Source organism: Zootermopsis nevadensis, unplaced genomic scaffold, assembly GCF_977971745.1.
Source record: "Zootermopsis nevadensis isolate Lab colony 2312 unplaced genomic scaffold, Znev_1.0 Znev_ptg000030l, whole genome shotgun sequence".
Taxonomy (NCBI): Eukaryota; Metazoa; Arthropoda; class Insecta; order Blattodea; family Termopsidae; genus Zootermopsis; species Zootermopsis nevadensis.
Window position 1 is genome coordinate 4,722,412 of NW_028259162.1, and position 13,037 is coordinate 4,735,448.

General features: G+C 34.6%; 2 protein-coding genes and 1 long non-coding RNA gene across 5 annotated transcripts in view; 1 reads left to right on the forward strand and 2 right to left on the reverse strand.

Moving 5' to 3' along the window:
- Positions 1–458: 458 nt before the first annotated feature.
- Positions 459–2,883, reverse strand: LOC110830399 (large ribosomal subunit protein eL34). Its single transcript, XM_022065282.2, has 4 exons — positions 2,755–2,883; positions 2,537–2,611; positions 2,062–2,259; positions 459–615 (listed from the first exon to the last, which is right to left on the reverse strand). Exons 2-4 carry the CDS (start codon positions 2,599–2,601, stop codon positions 519–521), a joined length of 360 nt encoding a protein of 119 aa, XP_021920974.1. The 5' UTR covers positions 2,602–2,611; positions 2,755–2,883; the 3' UTR covers positions 459–518.
- A 59-nt stretch (positions 2,884–2,942) lies between these two features.
- On the forward strand, positions 2,943–12,678 carry LOC110830428 (uncharacterized). The gene is made up of 2 exons (XR_002543241.2): positions 2,943–3,016; positions 11,508–12,678. It is a non-coding gene; the product is annotated as an uncharacterized LOC110830428 (long non-coding RNA).
- Positions 4,867–13,037, reverse strand: part of Dlg5 (MAGUK family member discs large 5) — a 29,051-nt gene continuing 20,880 nt past the window's right edge. For all 3 annotated transcript variants that reach the window (XM_087358509.1, XM_087358506.1, XM_087358507.1), the window contains 4 exons: positions 11,949–12,187; positions 11,395–11,624; positions 10,311–10,530; positions 4,867–9,693 (listed from right to left, as the gene is read on the reverse strand). In XM_087358509.1, coding sequence (XP_087214635.1) covers positions 9,587–9,693; positions 10,311–10,530; positions 11,395–11,624; positions 11,949–12,187 — 796 coding nt within the window. In that variant the 3' untranslated portion in view covers positions 4,867–9,586. The remainder of the gene's footprint in view (positions 9,694–10,310; positions 10,531–11,394; positions 11,625–11,948; positions 12,188–13,037) is intronic.

Sequence of the window (13,037 nt, forward strand, 5' to 3'; positions counted from 1 at the left end):
TTGCTTTCAGTGGCACCAACCATGAGCGAAGAAATGATTTAGGGCATATCTGTGTTGAGATATCATTTAACATCGCTTACTCTCCATCTCTGTGAACCGAGATATCTCTCAAGCAGTTATAGACTATGAACTATATGCCAGGACATGATTTTTTGCAGAGGCAGGTCCTCTCTCCATCAGTCTACTTGTTTTAATGCCTTATAAAGATGGTCAAGTCTCATGTGTAAATCTGAACAGCACCCTGCAAAACCAATTTCAACACTATCCTTCCAACCATATAGATTTCTGAAATGCAATCTTTTCTTCTGGCTATTTAACACTAAGCATCTTTCATTCCAACCAAGTGTTACATAACCCATCTCTTTCATTCTCCTTGAAGCGTGGACTTTACATTACTTGTTAATGTTACTGTTTAAGTGCAACAGCAGCAGAAACCAAGGCACACCAAAAACAAGAAAAAGCAGACCAACACAAATTTTATTTTAAGCAAGTATTATTGTTTTTTCAAAAATGTTACATCATTTGTCTCCCTTCTTTGACTTCACAGATGCTTGCTGTGCTTTCAACACCTTCACCACAATCTTTTGTTCTTCAATCAAGAATGCACGAACAATCCTGCAAAAGGAGAATGAACAACACTCACAAAAAACAATTTTCAAAACAGCTTCCTGAAATATTCAATACTTCAGACCTAAATATTAACAATATTATATAACAACTGTATTAGCAATTACTCATAAAAATAAAGGAATCCAATCCGATTTTATATCTGTAGGTTCTACATTAACTTTCACTGAAACCTAGAAGTTTATATGTCAACCAATGCTATCAGCAGAATTGAATATTATCAATTTGTAGTGGTACCCTTTGTTCATATGCAAAGAAATGTACTGTTTTTTAAAGTGACTGCACAGAAAACTGACTAATGTATCCAAATATCAATTGTGAAGATTACCATTAAAGCCAAATGTATATGCAATTTTTTTGCATTGAAATTTCTGAGTGCATCATTCACAGCCTCCTAAATATACATGTGCGGTACAATACAACAAACTCTCATAAAAAAACCCAGAAAAGATACACAGCTTAAATTTTACAAAGTAATAGCAGTACCAGTTCTGTATGACTGAAAAAATATGCACTGAATAGGGTACACAGAAGAACTGAAACTGCAAAAACAAAATTTTCAAGTCACCAGGTATTGCCTTTGAGATGAACTAAGAAATAATGCCATAAGAAGAACTACAGATATTTAACACTGATAAAGGAATTCAATCTTGTAAAACAAAATGGCATAAACACTTCTCATGAATGAAACAGCACGGAATAGCATTAGTTATGTCTTGTAAACCCACTGGCTACAGACACTGGATGCCCGTGAAGATACATTTTAATATTCTTCAGTATTTCTGTCTGAAAAGAACAGGTCTTTTAGGTCTACCTTGCTGCTGCTACTAATGATCTTCTACAGCCTTTGGCACAGAATTCAACAACAAAAAATTAACCATATATATGATGGTCTATAAACCACATTGCTCTAAATTCCTCTAACCTCATATGTTGGTAATTTAATAAAGCAGTATCAACTGCTGTGGTTAATTAAGAGAAATGAGACCAGGGTAGTTATGTACCTAATTGGGAAGAATTGAGAACAAATGTCACAACCTATTTCAAAGTACTGACCTAAGGAAAACTACAAAACCCTGTAAAGTCAGAAAGTTCTCCAGCAATGGCTATAATAAATGCAGTAACTAAACACAGCTGCATGGTTAGCATGCCTGATTTGTGATAGGAAGGTTTCAGGTTAGAAAACAGCACAGAGATGACATATCCTGCAGTCTGGTTTCCCCCAGTCCTTACCAGTCAATGCTGATACAGTGCCTTCTTTAAGAATTCCAGAAATACTACTTTCCCCATCCTTCCCAGTTCATAAACACCCCAGTCTCTAATTTTATCCTATCTCTAAAAATAAACAAAAATGTATTTTACAGTCAACACAATCATATCTATAAATTATGTTTGATGTGGTTTCAGCAGGGCCAACTATTAATTTGCACTCACCTTTCTTTCACGCATTTATGACAGAGTACACCACCATATGCCCTTTTTACAGTCTTCTTTCGTCTACACATGCGTGATCTTTCCATTGGTCTTGCTGGCTGAATACCCCTCAACTTGTCCTTACATTGCCCACATCTGGGTATCTTCTTTGGCTTCTTCAAGTATTGATAAACCAATTTACCACCAGGAGTGCGGACACTATTGAGAAATATATCATATACCAACAGCAGAAAACACTAATCACGTAGCAATATTAGTTAAATATTCGTTAAGCTGATATAGAAACCAGCAAACGTCCTACATGAGGAAGCACTACAAATTAGATATGAATGCGATGTTACACATGGAAGAGAATGTGTACAACCATAACCTATACATCAAACATCTTACAAAGCAATTACAAATATACCATCAGGGCATGTTTAATTTTAATTTATTGTACCTTTTCCAATAAATGTGATAAGATAATACTTACACACGTCTTCTGTTACTTTTCGTGTTGTACGACAATCGTCGTCTGTATACCAGCCGCTGCACCATATTTGGTAACCTGAAATCAGTTTAGCATTTTCAAACACCCATCATTTTATAAAGCAAAAACTGTCATATCAGAATTATCAAAAACTATTAGTAATTTAAAATAATTCAATCAGATGATATGAGATTTTTACTGATGCAAAATAATACTCTCACCTCTCATGTACTTGTATATGCCAGAAGAGCACTACGTAACACAATATGTACTTCCGGAGAAAACCAAAATTTTATTTTACAAATAGAACTTATTCCACCGAATAACAATTTCAGAAAAAATTTCCTGTGCTACATGTAATTAATAATATTTAGAATTTTTAATAAATGGCATAAATTGTAACTCATCTGGACAGGTAGTTTTCATCCTATAAGGCAATTTGGACGTCCATTTCCGGGACAATAAGAAGTAGTGCTCCATATCGTAAGCTAAATAAATCCATTCTTCACCCTTATGCATTATTTTATTTTAATTTTACACCACACCAGAGTCTCCCATGTGATATTTAATGTTTAGGCCTTAAAGTAAAATTCCGAATCCATCTCACATCTCTACCATGCATCCTGCATTTTATGTTCACTGATTTCATTAACATAATAAATGAAGCTGCTCATGTGGTATCTCAAGCCTCCGGTAGTGTCTTCCCAGGTGGATATAAATAATCTCATCAGCACCTTGTTCTCAAACACTATATAATATTTTGCAGCCTTACAAAACGGTAGATTAGAGTAGAGTTTATTTACATTCCATAGATCCTTATTAGGAATCAACCAAAGGATGTAGAACATGTCATTTCATACAATATACATACACTTCAGAACTTTCAACACAAGTACAAGAACGTATTTCACATATCAATGTACATAAATTTCAGATTCTGCAATACAAGTATGAAAAATAATTTTACAAATTAATATACATAAACCTCAGAATTTTAAATATAAATACAAAACTTGCTTTACATATATTGGCGTTCACAAAATTACTATGACATGCTCTTTTAAGTACATAGAAACCACTGTGGCACTTCTTTTAGAGCGATGTGAAACACATCTGACATTGTCTACGGGCAAAGGACTGTGAACCCCCAACCTCCCTGAAAATATGTTATAGAGTACATCCTTTATATAGTTTGAGAAATTATGCACTGTAGTTTAAGGCAAACAACATGAAATTATTTGCTCTGTTATTAAAGGGGCAATTATTTTAACTTTGATGACAATTTTTAAAAGCATTTTATTACATGTTTTAGACAATTGAAATACATTGTGATTCATGCCCAGTTCTTTCAACCACGCAAGGCTGCTCTGGCAAATTTTTGACCTTGTCCAATTTGACCTGCTCTCCCACTAAACCAAAGTTTTGCTTTTCTGATGCCACTGCTGTTTGCCTCACCTATATAGAATCCTGACATTTCAAGCATTAAAATTCATGTAAGTTGCTCTAAAAATATTGACCTCATCTTTTGCTGTAAAAAAGTAAAGCTGTCCCACTATACGCCATGTAGGCGCTTGGGGGGAGTGGAGGTATAGCTCCTACTCATTCTTGACCTCGGCACTAGATGGGGGTGAGTTGTCAGCATCACACCCCAGCCGTGCTTTACCCCCGGGAAAGGACCCTGGTACCCATTGAATAGGAGGCTGGGTGGGCCCCAGAGCCGGTCTGGACACAGAGGCTAGAGGAAAAATCCTCTGCCCCCGTCGGGGATCAAACCCCAGTCGCCCAGTCCGTAGCCAGTCACTGTACTGACTGAGCTACGCCGGCTCCTAATCTTTTGCTGTTAATTTTTAAAATAGAATAGAATTTACTTACATTCCATAGATCCTTCATAAGCCCAAGCCAAGGACGTGCAAGGTCACAGCAGAAATACTCGTTTCTAATACAATTATTAATTTCATAGTTATCAGATTTACAGTCAACTACAGTACTACCGCAACAATAATTACACAAGAAATCACCACCACTATTGCTTACATATCTTTATAATAGCTAAGAATTTTTGGCTAAGGTAAATTCTATGGAATAGAGTGAGTGAGATAAATATACTCTTTAATATTGGTTTAAACTTCTTTATAATGTGATTCAGACTTTTTACAGTGGGGAGATTACTGAATACCTTAAACCCAGTACAGAAAACTCCATTTTAACATTTACTTAGGTTAGTGAGTGTATCCATACATTTTTATTTATCAGGATTCCCTATTTCACAGAAGGTAAAAATGGATTCATGGCATGCTATCAAAAAAATTAAAATAAATTTTTGACAAACTGTATTGACTCCTCTCCAGTATTTATTAAATTCCACTTGCTATACATGGAAAAGTGATTTGTTCTATCACATACATTTAAACATATTATTTACAGTGTCTACCGTGACTGACTTACAACCACAATACTGTATATTAATACTTACAACATCCACACATCAGGATTAATAAATTATATTCTGCTCATTTGATACTACAACCAACATACAGAAAACATCCTATACAATAAGCAAAAGTGAAATCTATTCTGTGTATGTGAATATGTATAAATATTTGTATAGGAAGGAAAATGATGTCTATATTGAGTTTAACATCATTTTATAACAAAATTGCAAGTGCCTTCAACTTTCTAGCAATGTCAGTCTTAACAAGGCAGGTCAATTCCTTAGTCCCATGTTTAATTGTATTGCATTTCATTTTTTCAAATATACATATTAAGAAACTATAGGAATATGTCCTCTCTTATAGCTTATAATCTTAAGTGGTAGAGTCATGCAGTGTAGAAAATCTAACAAATGTGTATAATAATATCATCTGAATCTTTGTGCTATCTGATCAGTTCAAAATACTACATAAAGCAGAACCTATACCCCTCCACCGATGAATGGACTATTCCATGTACTAGGAAGTGGGTTTCAAGAGCCCTTTCAATAAAGTTTGAAAGACTAATTCTGGTAATGGTAGTCAGAGAACAGTTACACGACACACAGTATTGAGACAAGTAATAACATATGACTACCACCACCATTCATACCCTAATATAAACTTGATACTAAACCTGTACCTATACTGATATCAAAAGTTAAAATCTCCATTTTATATTTAAAAAACTGACTGCTAGTGTTAATTTGCATTGTGCCAAAAATTAAAAGAAAAGCTGCCAAGGAAAAAAGAAATCTTTCTATAGACACTTAAAAGAAATTTCATGGTTTCATACTATCATTAATGCACAGGGCTGTATCTCCTTTAACATACTTTTAAACATATAAAATCCATAAAATTAGTTTTACAAATTTATTTTCTTTATAAAGTGTAATTAAGTATTTGGTGTATGGTACATACAGTTTATTAACAACATAAGCAATTAAGTTTTAGTGACAGTGATTTCCACAACTGTCAACCCACCCTTTCAAATAAATAACAGTTTCTAAGGAAGACAGACACATGAGATATTAAACAGGGTGTATAAATACTCTTCGGTAACAACTGCTTTTGAGCACCTTGATTATCCTATAGAGCTCGCTTATCACTGGATGATTACAATATTTGCAATTTTTATTTCAAAAGCTTATGGGTAGTCCCTCTCACTTTCCCTCTTATCACATCTAATTGCCTCTTCTTCTCTGACAAGTATTTATACAGTCTACTAAAAGAACAGTCACCTCATTCAAGCCTCTGTTGTGTATGCCTGATTATGATTGGTTTCAGTACCTTAAAAAAAACCTCTTTAACCAAAGATAAAATTATTTCTGCAGCCTGCTCATATTCGAACAGTGTGCATGACCTACAGGCATCTAATGCCAAGTGGGGCAAATTTATCCAAGTCAACAACCAAAGCTTTCAAGCATTAAATGGCAATTGTTTAATACGCATAACTCTACATAAACAATATGGTAACCTTTAAGGAAGTTGCTAGGCTTAGATGAATACAAACAGTCATTATTATAATTCAATTATTGTCACTGTTTTGCAACAAAAACTGACAACAGTTTAGACAGAGCATGACTTATTTTTATGCCATTATAAAGATATAACTACAGAGAACACAAATATTCACTCAAACTGTGAACATACCTATCGATAACATCCACTGTATAACAAAATGCAAGCACGGCAACCAAAATTCTCACTTAACACAAGATATTTTATGCTCCATAATAACTACTGATTTAAGATATTTCTTTGTAATATGTGACATATTTCATGATGATGAAAGAGCTTAGTTATTTGCATTTTATAGTACCCTATCAATAAAAGCAAGAGTGCATCTTGCAATTAAAGAATATACTAGACTTTTTCAACATTAAGCACATAATCTCCCCAGACCATATATACATACCCAATACCTCAAACAACTGTACATCTTCCTGCCTCTTGGTAGAGACAACACTAGTATATATAGGCTACAATACGGAGTACCGGCACACCTGCAGAATCTCCAGATGTGTCCATTTAAATTATAAGACAATTACTTTGGGCCAAAATATGAACATGTTAACTAAGAGAAAAATAAACTATTGAACTTTAAAACTGATATATATCCAATAACATAAAAAAGTAGCCTTTCAAAACCCAGTTATCTGGGGTGGCTAAACCTTGAATATTAATGAGCAGAGAAAACAGCATATTTGGTGTTTCACAGGCATATATCTTTAAAACTTTAAAGATTTCAAAATAATAATAAATAAATAAATATTTGGTTAATGACTTCCTCAGCTCAGCAACTGGGTTGACTAGATTTATACAGCAGGTCACTTACATTTTTATTTACTTTGCAAGGATACTTCTTACGAGGAAAGAGATTAGCTGTACATTTGGAAAAAGTTTTTAAATCTTCTGAAGTGAACTCACAGATGGAAGCCAGTTTGCAATGTTTTCAGTTCTGTAGTTATTTACATCATTCAATTATTAACAAATATGTACTGATAATTCAAAACACTGGAAAGCTGTATGTCCCATCTTTCTGATATAACAATACTGTCCATGCAACTGTCACTTCTGTACCTGGTAATCCTAAACTTTTTCAGTTCTAATGATAAATGTTGAAATGAGATAAATGGAAGAGGAAGTTCTAGTGTCCTAACTCTTAAGTACAGTAGAGTGCCAATTATCAATGGTAACTTGGGGAAGCAGGAGCCCAGATAATCGAAAAACATGGTTATGCAAATCATATTTTATTAGAATTATCATCATCCATATAAGAAAAATAGGAACTTGTACATAGAAACATACATATTCACATTGCAAAACATATATAAAAAACTTTTAAATGGAAGTGATGAGTCGAGTTCCACTCAATATAAGACAGTGTTGTAATTAGTTAAGAAAAATATAATTACACATTAAAGACATCTGAGACCAAGGATAATCCACTCAATAGAAAACTGGGCCCTGGATAATCGGTGCTCTACTGTACCATGTTTGCACTTGCACTGAATGTAAACATTTCATATATACCATTTCTTTTGTAATACTTGCACACACTTTTTTCTAAAAAAATGGAAGGTAACCAAACACTACAGCATGTGGCTTATTTGTGATGAGGATGGCAACAAAGCTTCCTCTTAACTCGAACACCCATTGCCAAGCCATGCACAGCTACAATGCATGAGTGTACAAATGAATATTAACCTGTGAGGTACTGTGGCCATATAACAGAAGAAATAACAACTATAGTAATAACAAAAAATAACCTCAAAAGCAGAAATACAAATCATCATCCCTTGTAGACTACCATCAACACTGCAACCACTGGATGTTCATATAAATCACTCATTTAAAGCCATACTGAGAGAACAATACATCTGATGGATGATGACAGGAAGCCCCACACCAATAAGGAAAGTCGAATAGTCAGAAAACCGAGTGGCTCTGTGCAAATAAAAAGTGTAATGGCATGCATTTTGCCCATACTGGCTGAAAGGAGCTTTAAGAAGTGTGGCATATCTTATGAGCTCAATGGCATGTAGCATAATTATTTATGGGTCATTGACCCTTATTAGATGAGCTCAGCTGATAAATTATGAAAAAACTGAGATGAAATACTTGTTAAGTAATTATTGTCTTGACATCACATAGTTATGTTTGCTATGAGAAAGTAATATTCAAACTGTGCGAAGTAACAAAGTTCAGATGTTAACAAGCACCATTTCTGTGCTGCAGATATCACCCTGTAAAGAATTAAACTGTACCATGCATAGACATTATGTAAAATTATACTATAAATTTATATTTTAATACTTATTAAAGTTACCCCTAATTTTTTTTAATTATTGAAAAACGGGAAACGGCTTATTCAAGGGTGCAGGGTATAGAGAAAATTCATATTATTTTGGCACTTCCTGTAAAAAAATAATACTGACACCAATTTATTTTAAAATGCTCCAAGATTATTTGCATCAGCAATAATAAATAAGAGTAAAATTGGTGGAACATGTGGCAGGTTAAATAGTGGAACCTAAATTACCTTCAGAACTCTTAGTTTCAACTTACACTTACCAAAAGTCAAAGTCAGTATCCTATCCTCCCAGTTGGTATTAATTTTTTTTCAAAATTACTCAAACAGCAGAGTAGAAAGTGACAGTGGACGATAATGGTGTAATGTGCCTTAAGGTAATGCTTCTTTTGTTTATGTCTTCATGACTAGAAACTATCATGTTAAGTGTTTCCACCTGAAATATTCAGACAGAAACATGTTACATTATTTTTCTGTGAAATCTTTAATTTTATCTTAAATATAAGATTGTAATTTAATTGAGTAAAACCAGTATCCTGTAAGATCTTTAACATTGCATCTGGTCAGTTTAAGAAAGAAATAGTGCCACCACAACAGACTTATGCTTTCACATGTTTCTTTATGAGGACACAACCCTACAGCCTATGTGACGGTACTCCTTTTGCAAACTATATACACTGCACCCTGTGAAGAAAGCTATAAGGACTGCCATCTGTGAATATCTAGTGCAGTAATACATTTCCCGGCAGAACCCGAGAAAGATCCTGACTGTCACATTGAACCACAGGGGACCCAAAGAGTTTTTTTCTGTTCCTGATCAACAGCAACTTTGACCTGTGTGCACATGTATGCCACATTTACCCCTGCAGGGATCACAGCTGCAACAAAATAAATACAGTGTAAATATGGAAACCATATAAGATGGGATGTCTGAGCTCCTCCTTCAGATGTAGGAAGGAAGGGATTTGTATATTAGGATAGGGCAGAAAAGGACAACTGCTAGAAGGGGATGGGAGGCATGGGATGATAAAGGAAACTGTGGTACACAACTGTGAAGAGGGCAGAGGCAACAGCGACAGTTAACAGAACTGTGAATTACATTATTTAACAACTTAACAAATACTAAATGAGAATCGGAGACTTGAACTACTATACTAGCAGACATAAAACCAAACTTAACTCTGTAGTTAGTGGTTTTACCAGTATACTGGGGCACTGCACAGCCTGCTGGGCTCTGACACACAGCTAATAAATGGTAAATGCTAATGGAATTACAGTCTTTAAATTAAATATATTTGAATACATACTGATTTGTTGAGTGGGTCCTGATAATGGAGCCAGTAATCATGAATAAAATGTCAACAAATTTCTTACAATAAATGTGAAAGACTAACATACAGACACAGACAAACCCATAAAGTGTTCTTGACTCACGCTACAGGATGAAGAACACCTAGAAAGTTCAAAGATAAGGAGTGGAAAGAATAATTGTTACCTGAAATGTAATGTCGGTATTCAGACTCCAACTTAGAGGCATGTTCGTACATTTCTTTGGCTGCCTTAGCTGAGACTTTCTCCATAGAATAGCGAGTATCCTTCACCTCTTTTATTTGTTTTGTTGATTTGAACTTGATTAGCAACACTATAGGATAAATTTGGTGACGATGGAGTCTCTCAACTGAAGCTAGACTGATGTCTAAAATACAATGGCTATTCTGGAATTAAAATAAACATCCGCATAATACAGCCTCTGTGTACATGACTGTAAATGATCACATTTTCTTTCTGATTACACAATTCAAGCCAACCTTATAATTTCTGATTAATAAAGTCCGTAACACTGTGACCTCTTTATACTAAGATATTTGCAATGTACACAACTGTCATATGCATAAAGGTTTATTAAAATATGTTAAAATATTCAGAAAATACAGGCCTTTAAAATAATTTAGACTGAAAAAATACCAAAATGGTTAGTACAGGTCTAGCTTAATGAATTACATCAAAGTTGGTCAAGTAGTTTGGGCAGATGACTTAGCACTCATATGAAAAAAGTAATAAATGGTTTCAAAAATGCACATAAAATGTTCACTTGTTCAGCAATGTCAAAAATTAACTGAATTAAGCAAATTATTCTTTCATTGGTAAAGAGAATGAATGATTTCATTAATCCTTTCCCTGCCAGCAAGGAAAGTTCTAGGTCAGCTACAATAATCTACAAATGTTTGAAGCTGTTTTTTCACTGTATGTAATTCATATGTACATTATGCAGTAAATTTTAACGTTATTTGTTCCTAAAATGGGCATGCAATGTCTTCCTTGTGTTACATAGTTTACAAGAAACTGCCTAGCTATTCTTGCACATTAACAACAGGCTCAGTAGTGCAAGGGTTAATGTCGGAGTTTTCCAGTAGGTTTGAAAATATTTAGATTCCCAACTTTGGCATGTGGTGCTTCTACCCAACTGCTACACTCCCTTGAATTGAGGGAAGTAAAAGAGTTAAAAGAACCGTTATGTATTTCTAGGTTAAAATAATAACTGATTGTCTCAGAACAAATGAGTGAATGAGATCGGTTACCTTATCACAGATTTCTTTCACAGCTGTAACAGTAGTGCACTCAAAGGTATTGCCTTTTTTTCTGAAGTCCACAAAGATGTTTTCTGATATTCCTTTCTCCATTATGTTCAAAGGGCGGTGCATTACTTCAGGGACACAACGGGTGAACTTGTCAGGAAAATCCTGGATGAGTTTTTCCGTGACACACTCGGCAAGAGGCCCAATTATAAGGACTGGCCTAAATACTGGATCTAGAAAAGAGAGAGAGAGAGAATTAATCCTTCGAATCTGAAGCTCATCTAAATAATATTTAAACCCATTACCATTACAAAGATAAAATATAAACTCTATGGGCAAAATACAGAGCTACTGAACATTAAAGCAGATAGTACATACAGCTAGCTTTCACAGTCAAAAGTAAAGTTTAAAACTAACCACAAAGAGAACAGCCCTTCTGGAGAAAAGCTGTGGCAGCTTTCAAGAACAACCCAATCAATGATGTTGGAGTCAGAAAAGGTTTCAGACAAAACTCCTATGTTTTACAAAATAAAAGAAGCATAAAATCCTGCACTTACAGTCGAGCCTTTCAACACGCTGATATGAGCAAAGAGCCACCTCCTCATTCAGAGTTCCAGAATCACTGTACCACCCAAGGTTAATGTTAGAAAAACTTGCTAGTTCCTTTGAGTCTCTAGATGAGCTGCGTTGGTGTTTTTTCCGACGAAAAAAACTACGTCTTGCTGATGTGGAGCCACGCCTTGCATCAGCCTCCAAGTCACCCAAACTGCGGCGCAAAAGTAACTCTTCTTCTACCCTATGGGAAAAATATCATCAACTATATTACTATACTGTGGCCAACATCATCATAATTGTCATCGGCATCATCACTATGATCTACATAGGTGCTGTAAGATGAGGTCAAAATTTTATATGGCTCTGGCTTGGATCAAACCTTAAAAAATTTGTGATAACTAGTTAGATTAAACAGAGAAAACATAAAACTGCTTTTGTTAGAAATTCATATGTAGTATAGCATGAATTCTAAATACTTATACAAATTAAATTTTTAGCTTTTCTAAATGTATGCACTGTTTCCACCACAGATTTATTTTGTTCAATAACATTAAATAGTATAGTTAAGCCACGTATTAAGAACAAAGCAAAAGTTTGAGGTTGGAGCTTGTAAACTTTTCATGGATCAGTCTTCAGCATGGACTTCAAAATGACAGTGCACACACCTATTATTAATGTCAAGATTTTGATTGTATTTTTAATTATGGTGAGGAATAAATGCTGTATGTTTTATGGCTTTACCTCTTGCAGATACCACAGGCTCTTAGTAGCTTGTATGGAGAACACAACCAAGATTAAATACAATCAAACACTCCAAACCCTACCTCAACACGGTTCAGTTTTAGATTATCCTCTCATTTCTTCCTTGGCCTTTGACGCTGACTGTAATCAAGACGTTTCTCCATCAAGAACTCTATGCATTTCTTGTTCCCCATCCTAGATACTTGTTCAGCCAAATATAACCTTGTTAAGAGACAATGCTTATAATATTTCATGTGTTATATTAATTATAAAGTCCCTCACCATGTAATATCAACCAGTTCTCCCTTTATCTCTTTTGTGTTCGAATATATACCTGAGCACTTTGTATT

Bases quoted from the DNA above. Each gene is read 5' to 3' on its own strand.
- LOC110830399 (XM_022065282.2), bottom strand. From the start codon at position 2,601: ATGGTGCAGCGGCTGGTATACAGACGACGATTGTCGTACAACACGAAA. The intron at 2,260-2,536 runs GTAAGTATTATC...ATTTCTCAATAG, and splicing joins AAAAGTAACAGAAGACGTGT to TGTCCGCACTCCTGGTGGTA. The intron at 616-2,061 runs GTGAGTGCAAAT...CTCCTTTTGCAG, and splicing joins CATAAATGCGTGAAAGAAAG to GATTGTTCGTGCATTCTTGA.